We start from the raw sequence: 23,772 nt of genomic DNA on the forward strand, positions 1-23,772 counted from the left end.
AGTTCGAACCTTTGGCGAACTTTAGGGTGATTTTCTCACGTATCGGGGTCAACCTTGATTAGTCCTCAAGTTATTTGTAAGAGAGCGTAATGTCCACAGTTCTTTCTTTCTTTCTGTGGAGCGTATCTAGACAGACGAGGTCTGTGAGACATTAAAAATGTATCGGAACCCAGAGTTTGTGATAGCTGTGGGGATTTATCATGACATCCTTGCCACGTAACCCCTCCCCTCCCCCTCCCACCTATTACTTTGAACATATATTCGCATAAAGTCACGAATTTGACAATTGTAAAGCCTAATCCTCACATGTGAAGCACCTTTAACATTTGATTGCATACTCTAACAATGGAAAAAAACGAAAATAACAATACTAAATGTTTCTAGACATATGGAAACTAACAAGAATATCTTACTTATGTAACACAACACTGTTACGTAAAACGGATATCTGGTGTACAAAGATCCACGTTTCTAGCTGGTTGCTGCAGAGCCTCTTGAAATTAATTCAGATAGTAATTGATACAAGATCTTCATATCTGAGCATATAGCTTTTTTTTCTTCTTGTCTTGCACTTCTTGACCCCATTTGTCATACCGCGTGTCATCAGCGATATATTTGGCGAGCAAAACTCGAAATGTGTCCCATGGGCCAAGAAACGTTACCGCATTTAGTCATTTAGATTAATGATGTGATCAATCACGTCAAAATCTGGCAGGTTTCAAAAGAAACGCTCTCAGTTTATAAGACAGAAAACTCTAAACATCTAACAATCTCGGTAACTAAACCTTATAAAATTAATTATAAACATATATATTTTCGTCAGTTCTTTCCCGCTTCGTATTCATCATAATTTTAATTTTCCCTTTTTTTCTTGTTTTACAATATATTAAAATTTCACTTCAGTTCAATTTTTAAACAAAATTCCATAAGGTATTTAACGAAGAATTAAGTTCTATCCAAATCGTATATTACTTTAAGCAAGTACTTTCTTTCTTTCTTTCATTGTCTTAGTAACTTCTCACTTCCTGTTCCCGAGTTTATTCACCCCTCACCCAAATCTTAGCTGGACTTGCCCCTTGTCTTAATTCCATGAAATCCGAGTCATACTTCACCACATATGACAACATGTTGCATCTCATGTCTATACGAATGTTGTAATAGCCATCCTCTAGTGCCTAAGTAATTCTAAGTGATTCCAAGTACAAGATCCTCCAAGAACCTTCTAAGAGACAAGGAGTCTATGTCAATAAAGGTTATTTCTTTAACTAAATATAATTAAGTATAAACATTTCGTTAGTGACTGAGTTGAAACGGCAGTTTGTAGGCCTACACGCTGCAATGTGACTTAACGCAATCATAAATATAATTAATTTTTCCATCGAACTTTTGGCGAATATAGAAGTATGTCACCGATAATAAACATTAAGAGTGATAGAGGACAAATTTCTCTATTCTGTGATGTGTGTCGCACTACCTAACTATTTCTTTAACTAAAGATAATTAATTTTAAACATTTCACCAGTAAATGAGTTGAAACAGAAGTTTTTACACGATGCTGTAGAATTTAACGCAATCATAAATTATATTAATTTTTCAATCGAAATTTTGGCGAAGATAGAAGTTATGTCACCGATAACAAACATGAATAGGGTAATAGAAGAGACATTGCTCTATTTCGTGATGTGTGTTGCACTACCTAAATATTTCTATAACTAAAGATAATTAATTTTAACAATTTCGTTACGGACTGAGTTGAAACGGCAGTTTGTACACGCTGTAATATAATTCAATGCAATCATAAATAATCTTATTTTTTTAATCGAAACTTTGGCGAAGATATAAGTGGTGTCACCGATAACGAACATGAACAAAGTGATAGAGGACACATTACTCTATTCTGTGATGTTCAAGTGTCGCACTACCTGACTATCTCTATATCTAGGCCTAACGATAATTAATTTTAAACATTTCGTTAGTACGTAACGGCAGTCGTAGTTCATACACGCTGTAATGGAATTGATAGCAATCACAAAAAAGAAGTAAAGTCACATATATCAAACATTACTAGAGTGATATAAGGGACTTTTCTCTGTCTCGGGATGTGTATCGCACTTCTTAGCTACTCTCTCGAGTGATTATTAATTAAAAACATTTCTTTATTGTGATGAATTGTCTTTAATTTTATGTAGAGACAATTAATGAGTACCTCTGCACCTTCATCATTGCTTATTATCCGCTACTAATGCCTTTCACCGACGATCCGTAATGCGCACTGATTCTACTATTTACGGATTTTCTGAACAACATTTGATGTTTCAAGGCTCCATTTACACAATATTTTGCCCTTTGTTAATGCCGCCTTTATCATAGAAGAGTTCAGATTCCGTTGTGTTCATCATTCATCGTACTTTGGAGTTTGGAGAGCCTGTCAATTACGCTACTGCAAAGTAATTGGATAGGATTAGATTACTATACTACACTACAGGTGGCCGAGGTCGTTGCTATGGTTCTTCTGCACGCTAACGGCAATATGGTAGATCTAGAATAGGATCGGGGAACCTTCTTATCTAGGCTAATCGATGGTTTCGTGATGGTAAACACACATGGGATTTCACGAGAAGTTCGATAGTGGTCGTATTTAATATAACCACGATAATATCTAGCCCTGTAACTAATTTGGACTATCTAGATCACTATTAAACTTGCTACAGGTAAGCCTGTATTTCTTAGCTGACCGAAAAGGACGTAAATTAAGTTATTACAACCACAGTGTTGCTTGTAAAAATAGCAACTCCCAACTAAGTTGGAGTAGCCTAGGCTACCAACTGCTAGGCTAGGCCAGGCCTACGTAGGGCCCTGTATATCATTTAACTGTGTGTTGGTCCTAGGCTTAAGTTAGAATAGATGGCCTAAGTAAGTATATAGGCCAGGCCTCGGCTATGATACTTCTTTCTTTTTTTTTAAGCTGAACAAACAAAAGATTTTCACAATGATTGGGAGCTTGCAAACAATATTCACGGCATCTAGTATAATACTCTAATTTTTATACTTACTCAACTTAGTTTGGCATAGACTAGCCTAATTTGAAAAATTGAGCAAAATTCCATGGCTGGACTGTCTATCGATCCTTAGCCCTAATCATTTAAAATGATTAATTAATTTACAAAGTTGTTCAAAAACTTCAAATTAACCCGAACGAAAAAAGTAAGGACCTGCACAACATAGAAATGGTCCTTTCTGATCTTATAACATATTGCTATATATATTTGGAATCATGTCGCTCCATATTGAATAACAGTAATGATTAAATTGCATAAACTTTAAGAAACTTACTAAATAATTTAATGCATTACAGTATAGCTGTTTTCACATCACACTGCTTTTTGTCAGGATGATTAAATGAAGATATCATGTGGTATTGGCCAAAGCTTTTTCGTTGTTTTCACTTGGGGAGTGGCAGTGGGAGGGAATTTTTATCTTTATCTATATCTTATTCCTTTTCACTATTTTTTTTGAAGTTGATGATTGAGTAATAGGTCTGTGAAGTCTGAAATCTGTGAAGTCTGCTGTGTGCAAGCTCACTAAGGAATAACATTTCACTCAGAGGTCTTGCCTCAGATTCTCATGATAGATAATCAATTACAAAAATTAGGACAATGCAACAAATTAAAGCAATTTGAAAACCAAGAAGGATATAGTGCAACAATTGATTGGATTTACAAAAACTACTTTCTCGCTTTTCACATTTAGCTAAAGATTTTTCAGTGCATTGGTTTGCTTGAACTGTCATTAATGATAGAATGAGCTTTTTGAAGAAGTAAATACAGACCTGTTGTAAGTTTTGTTGTTTATCTGATTATATTGTTTATGACAATCACTATGTTGTCTTCTTTTACTAACTGCAGACATGATGGAATATTAATGTTATAAAGTTTACCAACCAGCAGTAGAAATGGGGACAGGCATTTCTAAGAATCAAGATATGGGTGGAATCCCACCTAGTCTTACCAGGAAACAGTCGACAGGTTCAAACCACTGGAATGGCTTCAAAGCTCAACGTTTGGCGTTACTAGCAACCGTTCGTATGAAAGGAAATTCAGAGAGTCTGTGGCCAGAACCAAGATCAGAACGGCATCCTTGGAAGAAGCTGCTACAAGAAGCAGAATCGTCCGTTCAAAGACAGAAGGAAGAGCGCGGCACCGTAACGGACATCGAAAATGAACCGACATTTCGTTCCCTGATGGATGGTTACATTTCTGCCAAAAATATGACCAAAAATTCAAAGGAAGTCTGGATATTCATCAGCTCGACTTTCACGGATACGATACTCGAGAGGGATACCCTGATGGAAGATGTGTATCCGTACATTAGAGCCTACGCACGCAAACTAGGTCTCGACTTCAATGCGGTTGACTTCCGTTGGGGGATCCGAAAATCGTTGTGCAATGAACACAAAGCAGCAGAGATATGCCTGACAGAGGTAGCCAGGTGCAGGTAAGTCGGATGAAAGCTTTTTTTTTGATAATCATTTAGAGACATTTTAACTTACAGTTGATCCAATGAGGTGTGAATATTACATAATTTTACAAGTTGCTACAAAGTTGCAAGCTAATGCCATCTGCAGCTCTTTATGGTCTTCGAGAAAAGAGTGTAAAAAATATTAGCAGAAACTCTTGGTACTTACAAAGTTGAATAAATATGTTTTTTTTTAATTTTTTTATTTGTAAGGTTGAAAGTTCTTTCATTTTATGTTATCATATTTCTTCTTCATGTGTTATTTTCTTGTATAATATGTGTTCTTTGCAGAGAAACATCTTGTGGACCAAGCTTTGTCGCCATTTTGGGACAAAAGTATGGTTTTCGTCCGATTCCACCCGTCATCAAACAAGGGGAATTTGAAAAGATTGCTGCCTACATTCAGCGAATGGCAGAGAATGATCCAAAGGACGACGAAGCACTTCAACTTATCAACAAATGGTACAAGCTAGACCAAAATTCAAACGGTTAGTGTTCTATTAAAACCAGGAAATTTAGTCAAATTTTAGTGTATAAAATAACCCAGAGAAACTAGAAAAAGCTGAGTTTGAAAATTGTTGTTTTGATTTTTGAGAATTGAAATGCAGTTACCAGTTTGAATATTTGAATTTGAATTTCAAATAAATCAAAAAAATCAAAAAAAAAAAAAATCAAATAATTTGAATTTCAAATACGGTTTAGAAAACCAAGAACCGATTCCTCTTGCTCATACTTGACAAGATCATTTCGTTGCCGCTGATGTGATAATAATGACGAAGAAGAAGTTGTTACTTTCAGGAGAAACAAAATTAAAAGCATATAGAATAATTAAAGTAATTGTGATACTTGTTGTTTCATACGCAGAACCGGAATATGTTCTGCAACCGATCGGGGAACTCCTGCCTAACTTCTACAAAGACGACCAGGCAGCGGGGGATGAGTGGAACAGGATCTCCAGCGTCATCCAACGATCCCTATTTGCAGCCATCAGAGGGGCCGGGTTGGATCCCGAAACAGTTCACTTGCTGACAATGTCTATTACTGAAGGTGAGCTGAAAATTCTAATTTCATCTTATCAGTCAGATGGTCTCAAATAGGCAGCCCAAGGGGTCAAATTTAGCGTCAGAAGGTACTTTTTTTGTATCAATTAAAGACCTTCTTTAGACAAGTAATGTTTTCAGATCAAAGACACTTGAAAAATCATTTGGTTTTTCATTTTCTGATTTTTTTTTAAAAAAAATGTTTTTTTTATTTGTTACTATTTTTTAAATTCATTCTTTATTTTTCTTCTTTCTTTTTACTTTTAGGTGAAATTGTGGAAGGTTTAGAAGACATTCCAGACAATGACAAATCTAAGTGTTTCGTCTTTAATAGAGTTCTGACAAACTTTGATGAACGGCACAGTAACGCTGCCAAGTACCTAGACTATCAGAATGGCAGCGTGGACGTTGATGCACAAAACAGGCTAGGAAAAATGAGAGATTACATTAACGCTGAGATACCAGCATCAAATATCCACAGGTAAGTCATGTGACTGATAATAAAGTAAACATTTATGCTAGTTACAATCTAGCTATTTAATATCAATCTGTAGTCTGCTTGAAATGCAAAAGAAGCAGTATTGTGTCTGAAACTCAAAATTTAGTATGAAAATTTAATGTTAGTATCCCACTAGTCTGCAGAATGCGCTGCTGAAAAAAATACTGTTGCAGAATATTTGTTGCTGCTCACTATAATAATGGTCTGTAGTTGTGGTAATGAACAGCTGTTAATTGGACATATTTTAGGGAAAAAAAGCAATAGGTTTTGGCATAGCACATTTGGTACATTAGTATATGGTCCATTCAAAACATGACTTCAGTGACAACATTTATTTTGATGTACAGTAGTGTAGTCTGGTTAGAAAAAATATCAGCCCATGTTGTATTCCTATCTAATTTCTTTTTAGAAATGCTCCTTTAATCATCTTAGACTCATCTATTAAAGCAGCATTTTGCGTCCTCGACTATGATTTTTTTCAACCTCACTGACTCCACTATGCCATACCGACATACATAACTAGCTTATCTATTTATATTTTACTTCAAATGGTGGCATAAAAGTCGAAAAAATTGCAACTTTCAACTTTGTTGTTCTCCAAGATATGTTCCGTTGGGAACCCAATAAACCTTGCCCATAATATGAATATTTAAACACTACGAACGTCATTGACAGATACGTAATATAACACCACGCTTGATTTGTGTACAGTCTATATGGCAGTTCTACCAGTGAGTTGCATAACAACTCCCTGGTTGTACCAACGCAAAGTCTTGAATCTATTTTTAGCAACGGCTCATAACTAAACCTGCATCTCTGATTGGTTGAATTCAAACTAGTGGTTTTGGGAACTGAATGCGATTAATTTTGTAAGTGGAATACTCGCCAATTAACGTTTTTGGCAGGGAAAAACTTGGCTAATATCTTAATTTGCTGTTTTGTGATTTGATGTATGTAAAAAATTCGATGGACATGTCAAAAAAGTAGAAAACGGCGACCAAACGCAAAATGCTCATGAATAAACATACTATTCACTGATTGGTGGAATTCAAACTAGTGGATTTGGAGATATGAAAACTTTGTCGAGGACACTTTTACTCGTTATCGACATAAATCGTTAATTACTCGCTAATTAACGCTCTTGGCAGGGTGAAACTTGGATGGTATCTTAGTTTGCTGTTTTATGATTGATACATGTAAGAAAATCGATGCACATGTTAAAAAGATGGAAAAAAGCGACCCAACGCAAAATGCTGCTTTAAAGCTGGCTGGACTACAGTCTAATACAAAGTCCATTATGTAATTTCCTCATATGCAGCATAAAAACTTAAATAGCATATTTATAGTGCCATAAACTTACTTCTCAATGACAAATGGTGTCAAATGTCTTTGTATGAAATGTTGTTTGTATGAAGTTAAGAAAACAAATATTGATTGAGTTATTAACAGTTTATAACACAATGGATTCTCATAAGCATTAATGCCCACTGTAAGGAGCTGACTTATCTTCAATTGAGCATTAAAGACACTTTCCCAACAAATTAATCTGATAATAAAAGAGAGAAAAAGGACCTGTCAGCTAACTACTTATCTACTGCAAAAAGCCTGTGTCGGTAAATATGTTAAAAATTTAGAGTGCCTGACATTACGATACTGTCAGGATCCTCTTCAAATGCTAACTGTAGAGGCTTGAGTAAGCCGAGATCCTGCTCAAAATGTCGGGCCCTCTAACTTTTATGCATTTTCACTCCCAATGAATTCATTTTAAAGCTGAAAATCAAAGATAGAAAACCTGCTAGCAAAATGCTTATGGATGTGTTACCAAATCAATTATGCCTGTAAATGAAAATAATGAGGATTAAATCATATCAGTTTTTCCTATTCTATCAGTTAAAATTTGTCATTCTTCCACATATTTTTCTTTCATTGTAGGCAAGAATTGTTCTTATTTGTGACGTTTGCTGAAACTTTCACATTTAGATGGTTCTTTTTTTCTTTTCTGTTTTTCTAGGTACAATCTGAAGTTCTTGCCGACTCAGGATGACATGGCAGCCGACAATCAGAATCATAAATCCCTGCAGAACTTTGCAGATCAGTTTTGTCATTTTGTGATATCTGCGATCCAAAAAAGTGAGTTCCGTGGCAGTTGGCCAATTTCAAGTTGTATTTCAAACTTTATTTTCTGGATTTTTAGTCGCAAGAAATCGTGTCCTTTAAAAGCTAGTAAAAGGTATAATGATGTAGCCAATGAGGGCAGGAACTTGTCTCGGGGGCCAGAAAGATTGTGGTGGCCCTTCAGCACAACTAACCAGTAAAAACAATATAAACAACATATACCAACAACAGTTTGAGATACATAAATTGCACAGACATGATCACCTCGCAATCATACCTTTGTGTACAAAATATAAGTATTATATCGCCCATCTTTATAAGACAGCGATATTTACTGTCCAGATATATTGCATCCTTCTACAGTACTTCTGTCATGTTTCAGCTCAATTTGCCTCCCTCACCAGATAACACTAGTTTGCTATATGTGTTATTTCAACTTTCCTCTTCCCTCCTCTAAACCCCTCATCTTATCTTCCATTCCCCATCCTCTCCCCATCCTCCGAGTCTCACCTGTACCACATTTCCTTCCTCCACCATACCCATTCATGCATTCCAAAGAAATGGCAATGTAAACTAGCTGCCCTCTCTGGAAAACATCCTGCTTTTTGATATTCCAAAATCCAGAAGCCATCGAGTCGGATGCTGTGAATGATCACGCAATCTATTCCGAGGTCCTCAACCACACTCTCTTTTCGAGGGAGAGAGCAGAATCTTTCGTAGGAAGAGAAGATATACTGGACGTTATTCATAAAGCTGTGAAGAGGTCACAGGTAAGTCAAAGGTCATGCGATGAACATTCAGGCTTTTCAAAACAAATTCATAGTATGCAAATTCCGATCATAAGGAAGTTACAATTAAGTATGTATATTTGAATAATGTATAATTAATGAAGAAGAAAACAGACAAGGCTTTTATTTTTAGTTTAATTTATTTCTTTTTCTTTCTTGTTTTTTTTGTAGGTGGTAGTGGTCTATGGTAATGGTGGCTGTGGTAAGACCTCCCTTCTTTGTAAGGTATTTCATCAGACTGTAAGCCATTGGGAAGACGATAAGAAGAGGTGAGTCCGAATCAGCACTTATGTATAAACCACAATGTATAAACCACAAGTTCGAGTCTCAGGGACTAACAGTTGGGCTCAAATTTAAATGAAAATGTGGTACAATTTTATATTTTGTCATATGTTATTAAAGAAACTAATAAGGATAAACTTCCATAAAGGAGGCTGAATGATCAATTATTATCAACGTCAGGAAGTTTCAACGGTTTACTGTATAACTGAAAATATCTAGTTACGAGAGATTCTGAATCCTTAAAATTAACAATAATTACATTTGCATAAAATTGTTTTTCCTTTTTAATAATTTTTTAATTTTAAAAACTAGTTTTTAAAACTATAGATGTGTTTGTGATTCATCATATTTTTTAATTTTAAAAACTAATTTTTAAAACTATAGATTTGTACGATAGCTGTTAAATGTGTTACAAAAAAATGAATGTTACTTACTGGACCTACAGAAATTAATGGGTTTACAATCAGTAATATTGCATTTTGCAAATTATGCTTGAGAGAAATTAGCTAATCTCATAGCTAATCTCATAATTAGCTAATCTCATAGTCTTGATTCATCATATATTCTTTAATTATTATGATGATTTTTTTTATTCTCTTTCACTTGACAAAACCATTTTGTCACCTTATTTTGTTTAATTTCATCTCTTTACCATTTGCAGTGTATTTAGTACATTTCTTTACTATATTGCTATTATTTCTGTTATTTTCACAGACCTTTCTTGATAATGAGATTGATAGGAACCACACCCAAGTCATCAAACATCAGAGACCTACTTCGCAGTGTTTGTCAACAGGTACACAATATCAATCATTGAAACTCCTCTTTACCTCATGATACAACTGTTGATGATTAGGATAGGAGATACGATCATATTCATAAACACCTGGCGAACCTCAAACAGCTCTAATTTTCCAAAATGATAAAACAGGTACACAATATCAATCATTGAAACTCCTCTTTACCTCATGATACAACTGTTGATGATTAGGATAGGAGATACGATCATATTCATAAACACCTGGCGAACCTCAAACAGCTCTAATTTTCCAAAATGATAAAACGTTTCATTGTCATCTCCATACCAGATCCACTGGATGTTCAGTAATGAAACTCTCTCTGTATGAATACAATAAATTATTACCCCTCACCCCAAAACTTATTGGCTAAGCTGCTGGTTTGAACTTACTGAAAATGGAAAGTTCCGGCAAGAAATTAAACTGCAACTAATTCTAGGCCCCAGATTTACCTGCTATGGAAAATGTTGTATTCCTAGGCCAAAATGTTGTTTCGATAAGTGATAAAGTTTTTCACTGTATCATAAATCTGGTTTTCAATACTAATGCATGAGGCTCAAAACCCACGGTGAAGTGCTCTTATTTTAAAACACAACAAGCATGAAGAGTAAACTAGGCTTTAGATTTGCTCTGCTGATCTTAAAGCTCCTTGTCTGAGCTTGGTCGGAAATTTTCCAAACTTACCGGAGTATTATTCAATATGAGAATTCACTTTTTCAAATAAAGACCCCCCTTTGAGATTTTTCCACTAAATGAAGGTTTTGAGTAGATAATAAAAGAATTTGATTTTTTCAATCTTGAACATTTTGTGGTCCAGACACTTATCGTAGAAGCATTAAAGATAAAAAGCAAACATGGACATTTCAAATTGTTGACCTTTGACTTCGCTATTTGAAATGAAACGTGACTGGTCAAGCTTACGATCTCCATTGATATGAGATGTTAGTATAAAACAGTATAATAAAATTGTTTTATTATCCAAACCAATTCAAAAGCTGTTTGACACATCCACACTACCTTAATCTGTATTGAAATCTCCCACACTTCTCTTTCACTTATAATATTTTGGTTTTCAGCTTCTCTATTGCTTCAACATGAAAGAAGCCATTCCAGTCGACTTTAAAAGCCTCCAATTGTACTTTGCTTCCCTGCTGCAGAGAGTTCCCGACAGACGGGATTTGTGTGAGTGTTTGAATATTTACCTGTTAATTCATTAAACTGACATAATTAGAAGTCACATTAGTCTTTGATAGACTGAGTTCAAAGAGGATGGCCAATCACTCCAAACAATAATAGACAAGACAAGTGCTGGTGCCATGACAACCAAATGAACCCACAGACAATGCGGTTACAATTTTCATTATAGCATTTTCCTTGTTGTTTACTATCGTGGGGCGTTCGTCGTCGTAGCTCTCAAACATTGAAATGTAGCCTGCACTGATAGTCCCTAGGTCAAACAGCCTATCATGCCTACCATCATCCTTCAGTGTTGTTTTACAATCGTGGGGCGTTTGTCGTCGTAACTCTCACACATTGAAATGTAGCCTGCACTGATAGTCCCTTCGTCAAACAGCATATCATGCCTTTCGTCATCCTTCAGTGTTGTTTTACTATCGTGGGGCGTTCGTCGTGGTACTTCTCACAAATTAATACCGCAGGGCTGCTGGGTTGAATTCATGTTATGATATGAAACAGTTTCTTTTTCATCTTCGGCTGTCCTACTTTCCCCGCAGACGTATTCCTGGATTCCTTGGATCAGCTCAGTAACGACAATAACGCTCTAGATTTGGAGTGGATGCCCAAAGACATCCCAGAAAATATTCGTTTGGTCTTGAGTGTACGATCAGAGGTAGGCTCTTGTCTAGCAGCTGCCAAAAGTCTTGCAGAGGAATCGATCAAGGTGAGAGAGTCCAGGAATTGTGAATTATCTCCTTATATTTTTCACAAAAAAGGGTATTTTACAAACTCCTTTTCAGCTTTTGTCTCTGTCAATATTGACTGCTTGCTTTGCAGTATTTATCTATTTATTACTCTGCATCATCAATATGGAATTTCAAGCATATTGATTAAATTAACACTACTGTTACCAGATGCATTTAATAAATTGTTTCGAATTAAAAAAAAAAAAATAGTAAATTTTGCATGCAAAATGCTTTGAGGATGTGGTTTTGAGCTAAAGAGACCATTTTCAGTGACCAGAAGATCTTTTGAAGTTTAAAGTAGTTATGATCTATCTTCCTTTTCTTTAAGGTTCTTCCTTTAGGAGAAAAAGACAAAGTTGACCTTCTTGAATTACTACTAAAGAAAAGAGGAAGGTGAGTTTTCTTATGTTCTCCAATTTTTTAATTTATTTTTTTTATATTTAAATCAATCACGATATTTCTTCAATATTTTGTCATCATAGTTTATCACAGATGCCTAGTAGTTTTTTTTCACTAGAAAATGTATAGAATAGAGAGTTTAAAAGTCCTCAAAAGTACTTAAAAAAAGTAGAAAATAAAACTAATTATGTACATGTTTTATATTTTTAATTCCTCATGTTTTCATCTCTTTATTTTCATCACCAATTTAATTAATTTAGTACACTAGAAAATTCAAACAATAACAAAGTGATAGGAATTTTTTAACTTCTCATTGACATGTCTATATTTCTTTCTCCAATTTATTTTTTTTATTTTTATGAAAATAGCGATTTGCTTTCTCTTCCATCATTAATTATTTCAATTATAATGTTTGTTTGTTTCTTCACAGGAAATTAACATTTGTACAGAAGACACATATATTAAACAGCAACAATCCTACAGCATTGTACATACGACTAGTGAGTGACGTAGCTGCAAACTGGAGATCGTATACCCCTATCAGTAATTGTAACCTTGCCACTACCACTGCAGGACTCATAGAACAATTCTTCTCAGAGTAAGCTAGCAATATACTTATATTTATTTTATCCCTTTCTGCCTCCTATATTCAAGCGTATTGTAACTCTTTTCTTACAGTCAATCACTAACTGTTGCTATAGTAGTTTTGCCACAATATGAAGTAATTGTATTGTAATGCTTGACAGATGCAAGGTTTTTTTTTGCTACCAGATCTCTTGGGTAGACCCGATGGAAGAATCCCTCAAACAATCAACAAAACGTCATTGTATAATATAATTATCATTATTATTATTATTATTGTTGTAGTTGTTATTTTTTAAGGCTGATAATAAAATAGATCCAAAGTTTAAAGATGAACGATAGTGATTTTTCAGCATCGACGAAAAAATATGATTTTATTCAAGAGTATTCTAGTTGGTTTCCATATTACACACGAGAAAATTCAAGTCAATCCGATGTTGGGAAAGGCTTAAAAAAATTCCTAAACTCGTTGATTTTTTAAACAAAAATTGGGCTTTTCGCGAACAGCGATATGATGATCACATGATCTACAGTGACATGTGACGTCATTATGATGATAACAAAGTGAGCTCGGCGTAGTGTACTTCAGCAGTGTGCACTTAGTGTGTAAGTTTAGTTGCAACCTACGCTATATTGGACTCGACAAACAACCTAAACCAGAGAGGAGATTTGATACTCTGCGTGAGACATTTAACGGTCTAATTTTAATAAGGTGTTATTGTTCCTGCTTTTTCTTGCCGTTTTAGTGAAGCCGACTGCCCCAATGTAAATTACGGAATAATCGGTCATAGAGCCATCTCGGGCCCAATTGAAATTTGCTTGTGGCAAGGTCACTAAAGTAAAAAAAGTTTGAAAGATTGATGCTTTTATGCCGCAGTATTTATATATATCCCGATAAATGCAACAGTAAGTGTTGGAACTGGAAGACATGTCAGACGTGAACAACCTAATGACTATGTGAGGAGAGAATCCATGTGCAAATTTCAATTGGGGCATGGACGTCGCTTAGGCAGAGTTTTTTGGGCAGAGATGTGTTCATACCCTCCAAACCACTTCAAATGTAATACGAATAGGAAATGTGTGTATGCTCGAGCGAAACAAAACATTGTGTAAGTATTACTTACGGTAGCGCACACTGTCACTTATGTTTGCACAGTGTGAAAGTACCGTTTGCGGCTAGAATACGATTCCTCCTGAAGCCCACGAGGCATGCATGTGAATAAACGCAATAGGCATTGCATGTAGTGAGAAAATTGTTCGAGCTAGACTAACTACTCGATTGAGTTCAAATGCGGTTGTATTTCAAGCTCAATGAAACCTTTCTGTTGGATTCAATGACGCACGGAACAAGGAATGTTTATGGTTTACAGTAGGCCTAGTGCATACAAGCGAATCTACTTTGTTTAGAACTTTGGATTTTCTTTCGGATGTTATACTAATCTACGTTTGAGACTATCATCACTATTGTTATTGTGCCAGTTTGACTGGTAAGTGAGCACATTCATTCATCACTCTGTATAAAACCCGCCAAAAACGTGATCTTGAGATTTACGCTACTTTGGGTCAGCTTGCCAGTTACCTCTTCAGATATTGGGAAACCGTTGCGAAATCGCCGCAAATTTACGCCGGAAAATAACAGTTATGCTGACACGAAATGCAAGCACAGTTCCGTACTGAACAGTGCACAACAGAAAAGATCATCACAGTGACGTCATTCACTGACCTGAGGGCTGTTCAAGGTCGTTGCAGTGTTTGCAAATTCTTAAATTACGGAGACGAAAAAACGATGTTTTAATTCCCTTTTTTATAACTTTCCGGTGTGCTATTTGGAAAATTAAAAAAATATGTTGCTTGGTAACATATAAACTACATTATATATGAAAGTGAGAGATTTTTTTCTGTCACTATCGTTCTACTTTAAACAAAACTACCTGAGTTTGGTCAAACTATTGCTAAACACCAATAAAAGGAATCTCAAAGGCATTAAGACAAATAAAGTTTCTTCACCAGTTTCATTCGATTTGAAAGATATTCGATCATCCTTGATCTTACAGACTTGAGGTGAAGCATGGAGAGACATTTGTCCGTTCTGCTCTTGGTTATCTGACCGCTTCCAAAGATGGTCTATCGGCCGGAGAACTTCTAGATGTCCTATCGTGCGATGACGTCGTTTTGGACGACGTTTTTGAATTTCACATTCCACCGATCAGGAGAGTGCCTCCTTTACTGTGGACTCGATTGCGTGTGGACTTGGGTATTAATATTTCCATTTATTTTACTCTATATTTTGAATAATTTTCCAAAGTTGATAGCATGTGCATGAGTTGAGTGTAGTATGTAACCAGTAATCGTATGAACACTCGCTAAAGATTTGACTTGTATACAAGTTGCATGTTATTTCTTTGTTGGTTATGCATGTCTGTTTGTTAGCTATGAACATATTCCCCCCCCCTCCCCTTCAGACAGAGGAGCTGGATAATGTTTGTGACTGTCACAGCCAAAGAAACATGAATGATATTGGTGCATGAATTTCTATTAATGATGTATGTGATTGAAAGTATGGAAAAACAAAACCAAGGGTAAGTTACCAGTAAGCTGTATGGCTCCTTTTCTGATAAGCAAAGCTATGCTCTTCTGCATGTTTAGCAGAACTTGATTGGAGAACATGTAACTTGTTGTTCATAGGTTTCTGTGAAGAACACCTCATCCTTGACTCCCCTCCCCCTCCCCTACCCCCACCACCCCCACCACCTCCTTGATGAAAACAGTCAATGGTGGTAGGTCTACATTCTTGTTTTCTTCATATCATTTTTTTTGTAATTTTGCAGGACCGTATTTAGTGGAAGGAGGAAGTGAAACTGTTGTACTTTACAGATGGCATCATCGACTTTTCCATGAAGCTGCCTACACCCGTTATGTTGCATACTCGGCACCCTTCCTACATCAAAGCTTAGCCAACTATTTCATGAGCAGGTAAACAAATTTTTCTAAATTTTTCTTGATTTCCTGGCAAGATAACTTGTGGGACTACCTGCAAGATTGATCAAAGTAAAAGATTACAATAGTTCAATCTAAGACCTCGTACAATAACATTTCACCATAAGAATTAAAAAGTCAATTAATGAGTACAACCAAATGCTGATTACTCTGTCCCCACAGACACAATTTTTCTATTAGTATTTGGCAAGCACAGGCAAAGAGCAAAATGGGAAATTTTGAAACAAAAACCTTGGACCTTTTCTACATTCCTTGGTGTATATCTTTGACTTGTGAAGCTCATGAATTGCAATTTTATGATATATTTAATCTCAAATAGTGTCAAAACTTTATCAAGACTAAAAGGCCTGAGTATATTGCTTTAAAAGGTCATTTAGTATTGCACCCAAATTATGCTAGAAGTCATTTTATGGTCACCCATGCTCAAATTTCCAAAAGCATTTTACTATCACTATAAGGTTAAAAAACCACACAGAGGCATATATAGTTGTCTATTCTAACAGTCCTCAATGTCTGGGAATAATTTTGAGGACCAGTACCTCCAAGGAAGTATTTTGGATTCTTCGAGCAATTTTTAGTGTGGTGAAAATTTTGGGCCAAATACTCATGATCTATTTTTAATGTAGTTTCAATCTTTTCTGTTCTTTATAGATGGTCCGATACTCCGAAACCCTACCACGACAAAGTGACTAAATCCGTTCAGGTTGCATACAGGCGAGTGCAGCCGCAACCTCTCTTTCTCGACGACGGCCCCTCGGAAAACAAACAGAGGAAATACAACATGCGGAAACTCAGCGAATTACCCACTCATCTGATTCGGGGAGCAATGTGGGGCGAAGCGGAAGCGGTAAGTGACAACAATTATTAATTGTGTCCGGTCTATTTGAGATGAATCTGTGGTGGAACTTGTCAATAATGAAAGTAAAAAATATTTAGTTCTATCAAAAAAATGTTTCCTTTTTTCTGTTCTTTTTTTGCTGCATCGAGAAAAAAAATTACATGTATAAAATACATATTGGTAGGTAGATGATATGATGTTACCTGAGCATAATATTGGCAGAGTTGAGAAGCTTCTGCACTTCAAGTCTCTATGAAATCTCATGGTATGGGAACCAGTCAACTATTGAAAAACCAACAGGAAGATTAAAACTTTGTTAAATCTTTGATCATTTTTCTTCGTTTCTCTGTAGCATAATTCAAAAAGTTTGCTTTCAATGTATTAGTCATTTTAAACTTTCGAGTCTTTTCCTTGTTTCAGGTTTTTACTTGTATTCCTTGGATCGAGGCTAAATGCCATTGCGAAGAAATTCACCAGCTCCTAATAGAATTAGACGAGGTATGTAAAAGGTGTGACAACATATGTAGAAGGGGGGGGGGGAGGCTGCATGAACAAAAAAATTGTTGTGGAAAAGCTGCTCCCGACAGAAATCGCCAAAGGAAAATGAAGATTTTTTTTTTCCAATTGATTTCCACTATGGTGGTGTGGAGGGGGGGCGGGGTGGGGGGGAGAAGGACTGTGATTCAGTTTATCTTTAAGAATGCTTTGTATCAGATTTGTGCAGATTACCCAATGTTTTTTATACTTAGCATCATCTTCATACTTAAAGGTTAAAGGTCACCAAATATGCTAGAAAATCAAATAATGGCCACTCTCTCTTCATTGTTAACAAGCATTTGTCTGCCGCCCTCAAGTATTTGTTTCCTCATTGGGTCATTTAATTGTCTATTAAAGTTCACCACTTCTGGTTGTCTGGACGTAGTAAGTAAGAGATTCATGAATGTATTTTGCGAAACCTTTTAGCCTTCGTCTTCAATGTAATTCTCAAGTCTGGCTTTTGAATTGTGACTTCTATTGCAGGCATCGAAGATGTGTCCGAAAAGAACAAGATTTCGTGATATTTACAAGATGATCCGAGCTAACACTAGCATTCTACAGGATCATCCCGAGCTTGTTTGTCAGCAGGCTCTCAACGAACCTGATAAATCCAGCTGTGTCACGGTCGCCAGGAGTTACCTCAAAACAAACTCAGCACAGAGTAAGGTCAAATTGACTAATATGCTATTAGCAACAACTAAATGTAGAGATCTAGATCAGTGACACACATGCTTAATATCATTTGCTACACGTGATTACTTTGTTTTAAAGCAGCTTTTTGAGTTGATTTTGATCATTTCTTACTTATTTATGTTCAATGTTGTATTCCCAAGACAATAACAGTTGATATTAGCTTGATTAGCCTGAGGTTTGATTAGCAAATAGCAAAAGCAAGATGAAACAAAAGTTGGGAATTTTCCACCATGAAATATTCAGATGATCGCATAGTGTAGATAATACAACTCTGATGTCACCATGGATGTCAACATCAGTTTTATCATGTCCCCAGAATTTCTGAAAAACACATGGCCAACTTACCTAACAACATCGTGAGGATTTTATAACCGCACGTAAAAGTTACTCCTCATCTCGCAGCAATATTAATTTCGGTGTTTCTCTTTCATCCAGTGTTTTGTCTAGTGAACTTATCCAAAAGCCAATCACCGAATCCAGAGGTCATGACCTTACCACATCCTGCACCTGTAACAGCGGTGACATTTTCAAAAGATGGTAGCCATGTAGCGACCGCTTCTAGCGACGGCATCGTTCGGGCTTGGATTGTAAGTTGGTTCATGCCATGAAGAAAACCCCTGATGATGACCTATATATTATAGCACAAGTTAACAGAATACCAAAGTCTGAAGTTTCAATTATAACACAGAGCTTGTAAAAAATCCAAAACATGTTGTAAAAAGGATGTGATCTGAAACACTAAGTCAAGTTCTCTTTTCAGAAAACACCCACAGGAGCAAGTTTTTGGCATTATGATAAAAGTTTTCTTTTCTGTAATGTAATAAATATACAGCAGTCCAGTCGAAATTCTTTGAAGAATATCGCACCCAAATTTGCTAGGTAGTCAAATAAGTGGTCACTAATGCTCAGACTTCAACTAGCTAGTTTATGGTCTCCCCCCAAAGCATGTTGCATTATTTGAAATGTCTAATAGAGCCCTCCCTCTATATGTAGAAATAATTTTAAGGATCACAGCACCTAAAAAAAAGTACTTTTGATAACTTCTAGCACTTTGTTAGCATGCTAGAATTTAGGGCCAGAACTGATGACATTGGAATGGGCTATTTTTTTATTTTGTTTGAATCTCATCCTATATTTTCTCATATTTACAAATAATTATTTTGCATGTCTCCGCACCACTTTCTCCCTTCTACCAACCGCAGCTCTAAAACTCCTCCAGTACCCGGTCTTCTCTCTAGCATGGTCAGTTTTAATATTAGCTAAAATCTTTGGAAATAAAGAAACATTGTATAATTCGTTTACTTATTCTATTCCTTCTGCCTACATGATTACAATTTTTGTTCCTCGTTTTCATTTTTTACTGTTTTGATTTTATTGTCAGGTGACCAGTGGCATCCTTGAGATAGCGCATGAGGCTGAAGCCCTTAGATTGATATGGCCTGGACATTGTCTTTGGCTCGGCGTCCTTACTCCCGGAGGGATCAAGCTGGTTGGACTGGGAAACAGTGCAGCATACGCCAAAGGTGAGCAAGAAGTCTTTCTCTTCCCTGGCCCTACTTTGCTACAAAACACAATAGATTTATGATGTTACCTTTCATTTGAGATTTGTCATTTTTTTTTTTTTCAAATTGAAGAGGCAAGAGTGGAAGGGAATCCACGTTAGGTAAAGTAAAAAATTGAATGTTTCATGCCACAGCTTATCATTTAATCTTTCTATGTAAATCTTCGTAACGTTCTTCTTAAACTCTGTCGTTATAATATGATTGATTGATCATTTACAGAATTTCTGTTATCTCTCAACGGGGCTTAGAGATTCAGCCGTTCCATTTGAAGCTTTATTCAATCTGCGTGTAACATTGACTATCTACCAACAATTTAGCTGCCTTTTTTCATTTTCTGTTTTTTTTCAATTTATTATCCTTGTTCTGCCCTTTGGGATGCAATATGACAATTTTGACCAAGGACCCTTTAGCTGGGATGTAACTATATTTGGTTATTACTGAGACATCATCATATTAACATCGCTTCTTCACCTCCCTGTCTCCTCAAAATAACTCATTATTCCATGATCAGAGCATCTGTGATACTACTTTGCCAATCCTTGATAGCCAAACCAAGGATTTTCACAAGAACAAGATATACCCTTGTCAGGCCAATGACAGAATTCATTCCCCTATGTTGTTCCTTTTTATCCCTATGCTGTTCTTATAATGATCCTATGCTGTTCTGATGTTGTCCCTGTTTTTTTGTTCCTTTGCTGTCTCTATGCTGTTCTTATATTGACCCTATGCTGTTCTTATGTTGTTCCTGTGTTTTGTTCCTATGCTGTCCCTATGCTGTTCTTATATTAACCCTATGCTGTTCTTATGTTGTTCCTGTTTTTTGTTCCTTTGCTGTCTCTATGCTATTCCTATATTGTCCCTAAGCTGTTCGTATTTTGACCCTATGCTGTTCTTATGTTGTTCCTGTGTTTTGTTCCTATGCTGTCCCTATACTGTTCTTATATTGACCCTATACTGTTCTTTTGTTGTTCCTGCTTTTTGTTCCTTTGCTGTCCCTATGCTGTTCTTATATTGACCCTATGTTGTTCTTATATTGTCCCTATGCTGTTCTTATATTGTCCCTATGCTGTTCTTATATTGACCCTATGCTGTTCTTATGTTGTTCCTGTGTTTTGTTCCTATGCTGTCCCTATGCTGTTCTTATATTGACCCTATACTGTTCTTTTGTTGTTCCCATTTTTTGTTCCTTTGCTGTCCCTATGCTGTTCTTTTATTGACCCTATGTTGTTCTTATATTGTCCCTATGCTGTTCTTATATTGTCCCTATACTGTTCTTATATTGACCCTATGCTGTTCTTATGTTGTTCCTGTGTTTTGTTCCTATGCTGTTCTTATATTGACCCTATACTGTTCTTTTGTTGTTCCCATTTTTTGTTCCTTTGCTGTCCCTATGCTGTTCTTTTATTGACCCTATGTTGTTCTTATATTGTCCCTATGCTGTTCTTATATTGTCCCTATACTGTTCTTATATTGACCCTATGCTGTTCTTATGTTGTTCCTGTGTTTTGTTCCTATGCTGTTCTTATATTGACCCTATGCTGTTCTTATGTTGTTCCTGTGTTTTATTCCTATGCTGTCCCTATGCTGTTCTTATATTGACCCTATGCTGTTCTTATATTGACCCTATGCTGTTCTTATGTTGTTCCTGTTTTTTGTTCATTTGCTGTCTCTATGCTGTTCTTATATTGACCCTATGCTGTTCTTATTTTGTTCCTGTGTTTTGTTCCTATGTTGTTCTCATAATGTCCCTATGTTGTTCTTATATTGGCCCTATGCTGTTCTTATGTTGTTCCTATGCTGTTCTAATATTGTCCCTATGCTGTTCTTATATTGACCCTATGCTGTTCTTATGTTGTTCCTGTGTTTTGTTCCTATGCTGTCCCTATGTTGTTCTCATAATGCCCCTATGTTGTTCTTATATTGACCCTATGCTGTTCTTATGTTGTTCCTATGCTGTTATTATATTGACCCTATGCTGTTCTTATGTTGTTCCTGTGTTTTGTTCCTATGCTGTCCCTATGCTGTTCTTATATTGACCCTATGTTGTTCTTATATTGTCCCTATGCTGTTCTTATGTTGTCTTTATGCTGTTCTTATGTTGTCCCTATCCTGTTCTTATATTGACCCTATGCTGTTTTTATGTTGTTCCTGTGTTTTGTTCCTATGCTGTCCCTATGCTGTTCTTATATTGATCCTATGCTGTTCTCATGTTGTTCCTGTGTTTTGTTCCTATGCTATCCCTATGCTGTTCTTATATTGATCCTATGCTGTTCTCATGTTGTTCCTGTGTTTTGTTCCTATGCTGTCCCTATGTTGTTCTCATAATGCCCCTATGCTGTTCTTATATTGACCCTTTGCTGTTCTTATGTTGTTCCTGTTTGTTGTGTTTTTGGCCCTTTGCTGTCCCTATGTTGTTCTTATAATGTCCCTATGCTGTTCTTATATTGACCCTCAGCTGTTCTTATGTTAATCCTGCGCTGTTCTTACGTTGTTCCTATATTGTAGGTCAAGTCTTTAAGACCATACCTATCGAACTCGATGCCACAGCCCGAGCATTCGTACCAAAGAATAACAAACACTTGTTTGTTTATATGATGGGACGTCTGTACATTTACAACATCAATACCGGAGCAGTCATTCAGAAGAAAGAGATGAGGGTAAATATATAAACGATGTGAAAAAGAATCCAAACACTTAAATTTATTTCTGCTCCTTCCTGTCTCCTCACAACTAGAACACCCTCACTCTACCCTGTCTGGGATATTCTAGTAACCTATGAACTATGACCTCCTCTAGTATTTGGATCCATTGGGAACTAAAAAACTCCTTTTCATTCTACCACCCAAACGGTCTGCTTACATTTTCACATCCCCCCCCCTTTTTTTTTGTGGATAATTCATAATCCTGTTTTATAACCATCAAACCTTCTTTAGCACTGTCGAGGTATAATTGCAATCACCACATTGGTCCTGATATTACTGCTGAGTATAAATATTAGATTTGAGTGTTTTAATAGGCAAAATTTGTTAATTATCCTTAGGATTCCGTAAGTTGTTCTGAAATATGAAAAAACATTTATGTTTTTTTTTGTCATGAGGTACACCTTGCTCAATGCCATCTCTGTAAAGAGTACTTGGGATCTTCTTTCATGCCCCTCATCCAAGCTCTCCCCCTTCACCACCCCCACCCCTTGCTTAAAATATGATCTATATGCTGTGACCTTCACTCTACAAATCTGTAACAATATGTCATATGTATGAAAGTGTGTAGTTTGTTAAGACCTTCCTCCTTTTTTCCCCTATATAATTTTTTTTCCTCTTCTCTTTAGTGTCGTCCATCAACAGTAGCGTTTGCCCCCAACGGGAAGTTAATGGCAATTGCGTACAGGGCAATTTATCTCTGGGACATCACCAAAGAAGAGGTAAGAAAAATCTATTATTTAATGAAACCTGTTGATGTACTTTACAGTATTAAAGTCTTGGAACCTAGACGATCGAAACTGATTCCTAACTTATGACGGTAGATATTAATCGTCCATTCACCCCAACATTGCTTATCTCAATAGACCACATTTTTTTTATATTAAATTTTAAATTTGATTAAATTTGATTATGCTGGTCCAAAAGGGACACTAGAAAATAAACCAGTCAAAATTGCAATGCATTTATAACTCAACATTTCTGTCAATTTCTTACTTCAAATTTATTAAAGTGACATTTCCACCTTTAATCTTTACTTTCTTTTTATGTTTAAGCATGGAATTCTGACTTTTAATATAAGTCACAATTTTGACTTCAAAAGTCAATATTGAAAGATAGAAGGTCAGAACTTTGAAAACCTAGAATCAAAGGCATTAACAATTAAACTCAAACATTTTAACTCAGCAAACTCTCTTTTTACATATATTGGCCCAGCAAGACTATAAACCTATAAAATAATGTAAGAATATTAATCCACTTTACTATTTGTCAAAGGCAGATCGTAAAGCCTTTGACCTTATCGGTAATAATTTTGAGTCTGGCATTGTCAAATATCATTTTGGAAATGTCCATTCCCTTCCCTCTCCTCCCCACACTCTCGCTCCCCACCCCCACCCCACCTCCACCCCGCCCACACCACTCCAGATTCAGGCTTTGTATGCTTTAATGACTGTGAATCTCCAAAATCTGTGTTGGTGCATCTTTCCATTTTGTTTTTATCGTTGAT

At 36.1% G+C, this 23,772-nt stretch overlaps 2 protein-coding genes across 2 annotated transcripts in view; one reads left to right on the forward strand and one right to left on the reverse strand.

Moving 5' to 3' along the window:
* The first annotated feature begins 2,442 nt into the window (after positions 1 to 2,442).
* LOC139979675 (NACHT domain- and WD repeat-containing protein 1-like) overlaps positions 2,443 to 23,772 on the forward strand; it is a 30,674-nt gene continuing 9,344 nt past the window's right edge. Inside the window, exons 1-22 of the mRNA XM_071990692.1 lie at positions 2,443 to 2,711; positions 3,906 to 4,494; positions 4,807 to 5,003; positions 5,380 to 5,562; positions 5,823 to 6,036; positions 8,066 to 8,184; positions 8,794 to 8,939; positions 9,129 to 9,226; positions 9,954 to 10,035; positions 11,113 to 11,218; positions 11,770 to 11,936; positions 12,287 to 12,351; positions 12,788 to 12,955; positions 14,994 to 15,193; positions 15,768 to 15,912; positions 16,588 to 16,783; positions 17,195 to 17,272; positions 17,795 to 17,972; positions 18,440 to 18,591; positions 19,386 to 19,527; positions 22,072 to 22,223; positions 22,895 to 22,987. Of these exons, the coding sequence (XP_071846793.1) occupies positions 3,953 to 4,494; positions 4,807 to 5,003; positions 5,380 to 5,562; positions 5,823 to 6,036; positions 8,066 to 8,184; positions 8,794 to 8,939; positions 9,129 to 9,226; positions 9,954 to 10,035; positions 11,113 to 11,218; positions 11,770 to 11,936; positions 12,287 to 12,351; positions 12,788 to 12,955; positions 14,994 to 15,193; positions 15,768 to 15,912; positions 16,588 to 16,783; positions 17,195 to 17,272; positions 17,795 to 17,972; positions 18,440 to 18,591; positions 19,386 to 19,527; positions 22,072 to 22,223; positions 22,895 to 22,987 (3,423 nt within the window). The 5' untranslated portion in view covers positions 2,443 to 2,711; positions 3,906 to 3,952. The remainder of the gene's footprint in view (positions 2,712 to 3,905; positions 4,495 to 4,806; positions 5,004 to 5,379; positions 5,563 to 5,822; positions 6,037 to 8,065; positions 8,185 to 8,793; positions 8,940 to 9,128; positions 9,227 to 9,953; positions 10,036 to 11,112; positions 11,219 to 11,769; positions 11,937 to 12,286; positions 12,352 to 12,787; positions 12,956 to 14,993; positions 15,194 to 15,767; positions 15,913 to 16,587; positions 16,784 to 17,194; positions 17,273 to 17,794; positions 17,973 to 18,439; positions 18,592 to 19,385; positions 19,528 to 22,071; positions 22,224 to 22,894; positions 22,988 to 23,772) is intronic.
* The window catches only part of LOC139979681 (vacuolar protein-sorting-associated protein 36-like), a 72,871-nt gene continuing 68,292 nt past the window's right edge, over positions 19,194 to 23,772 (reverse strand). The window contains exon 13 of the mRNA XM_071990707.1: positions 19,194 to 19,223. Coding sequence (XP_071846808.1) covers positions 19,209 to 19,223 — 15 coding nt within the window. The 3' untranslated portion in view covers positions 19,194 to 19,208. The remainder of the gene's footprint in view (positions 19,224 to 23,772) is intronic.

Source organism: Apostichopus japonicus, chromosome 14, assembly GCF_037975245.1.
Source record: "Apostichopus japonicus isolate 1M-3 chromosome 14, ASM3797524v1, whole genome shotgun sequence".
In the NCBI taxonomy this organism is placed as follows: Eukaryota; Metazoa; Echinodermata; class Holothuroidea; order Aspidochirotida; family Stichopodidae; genus Apostichopus; species Apostichopus japonicus.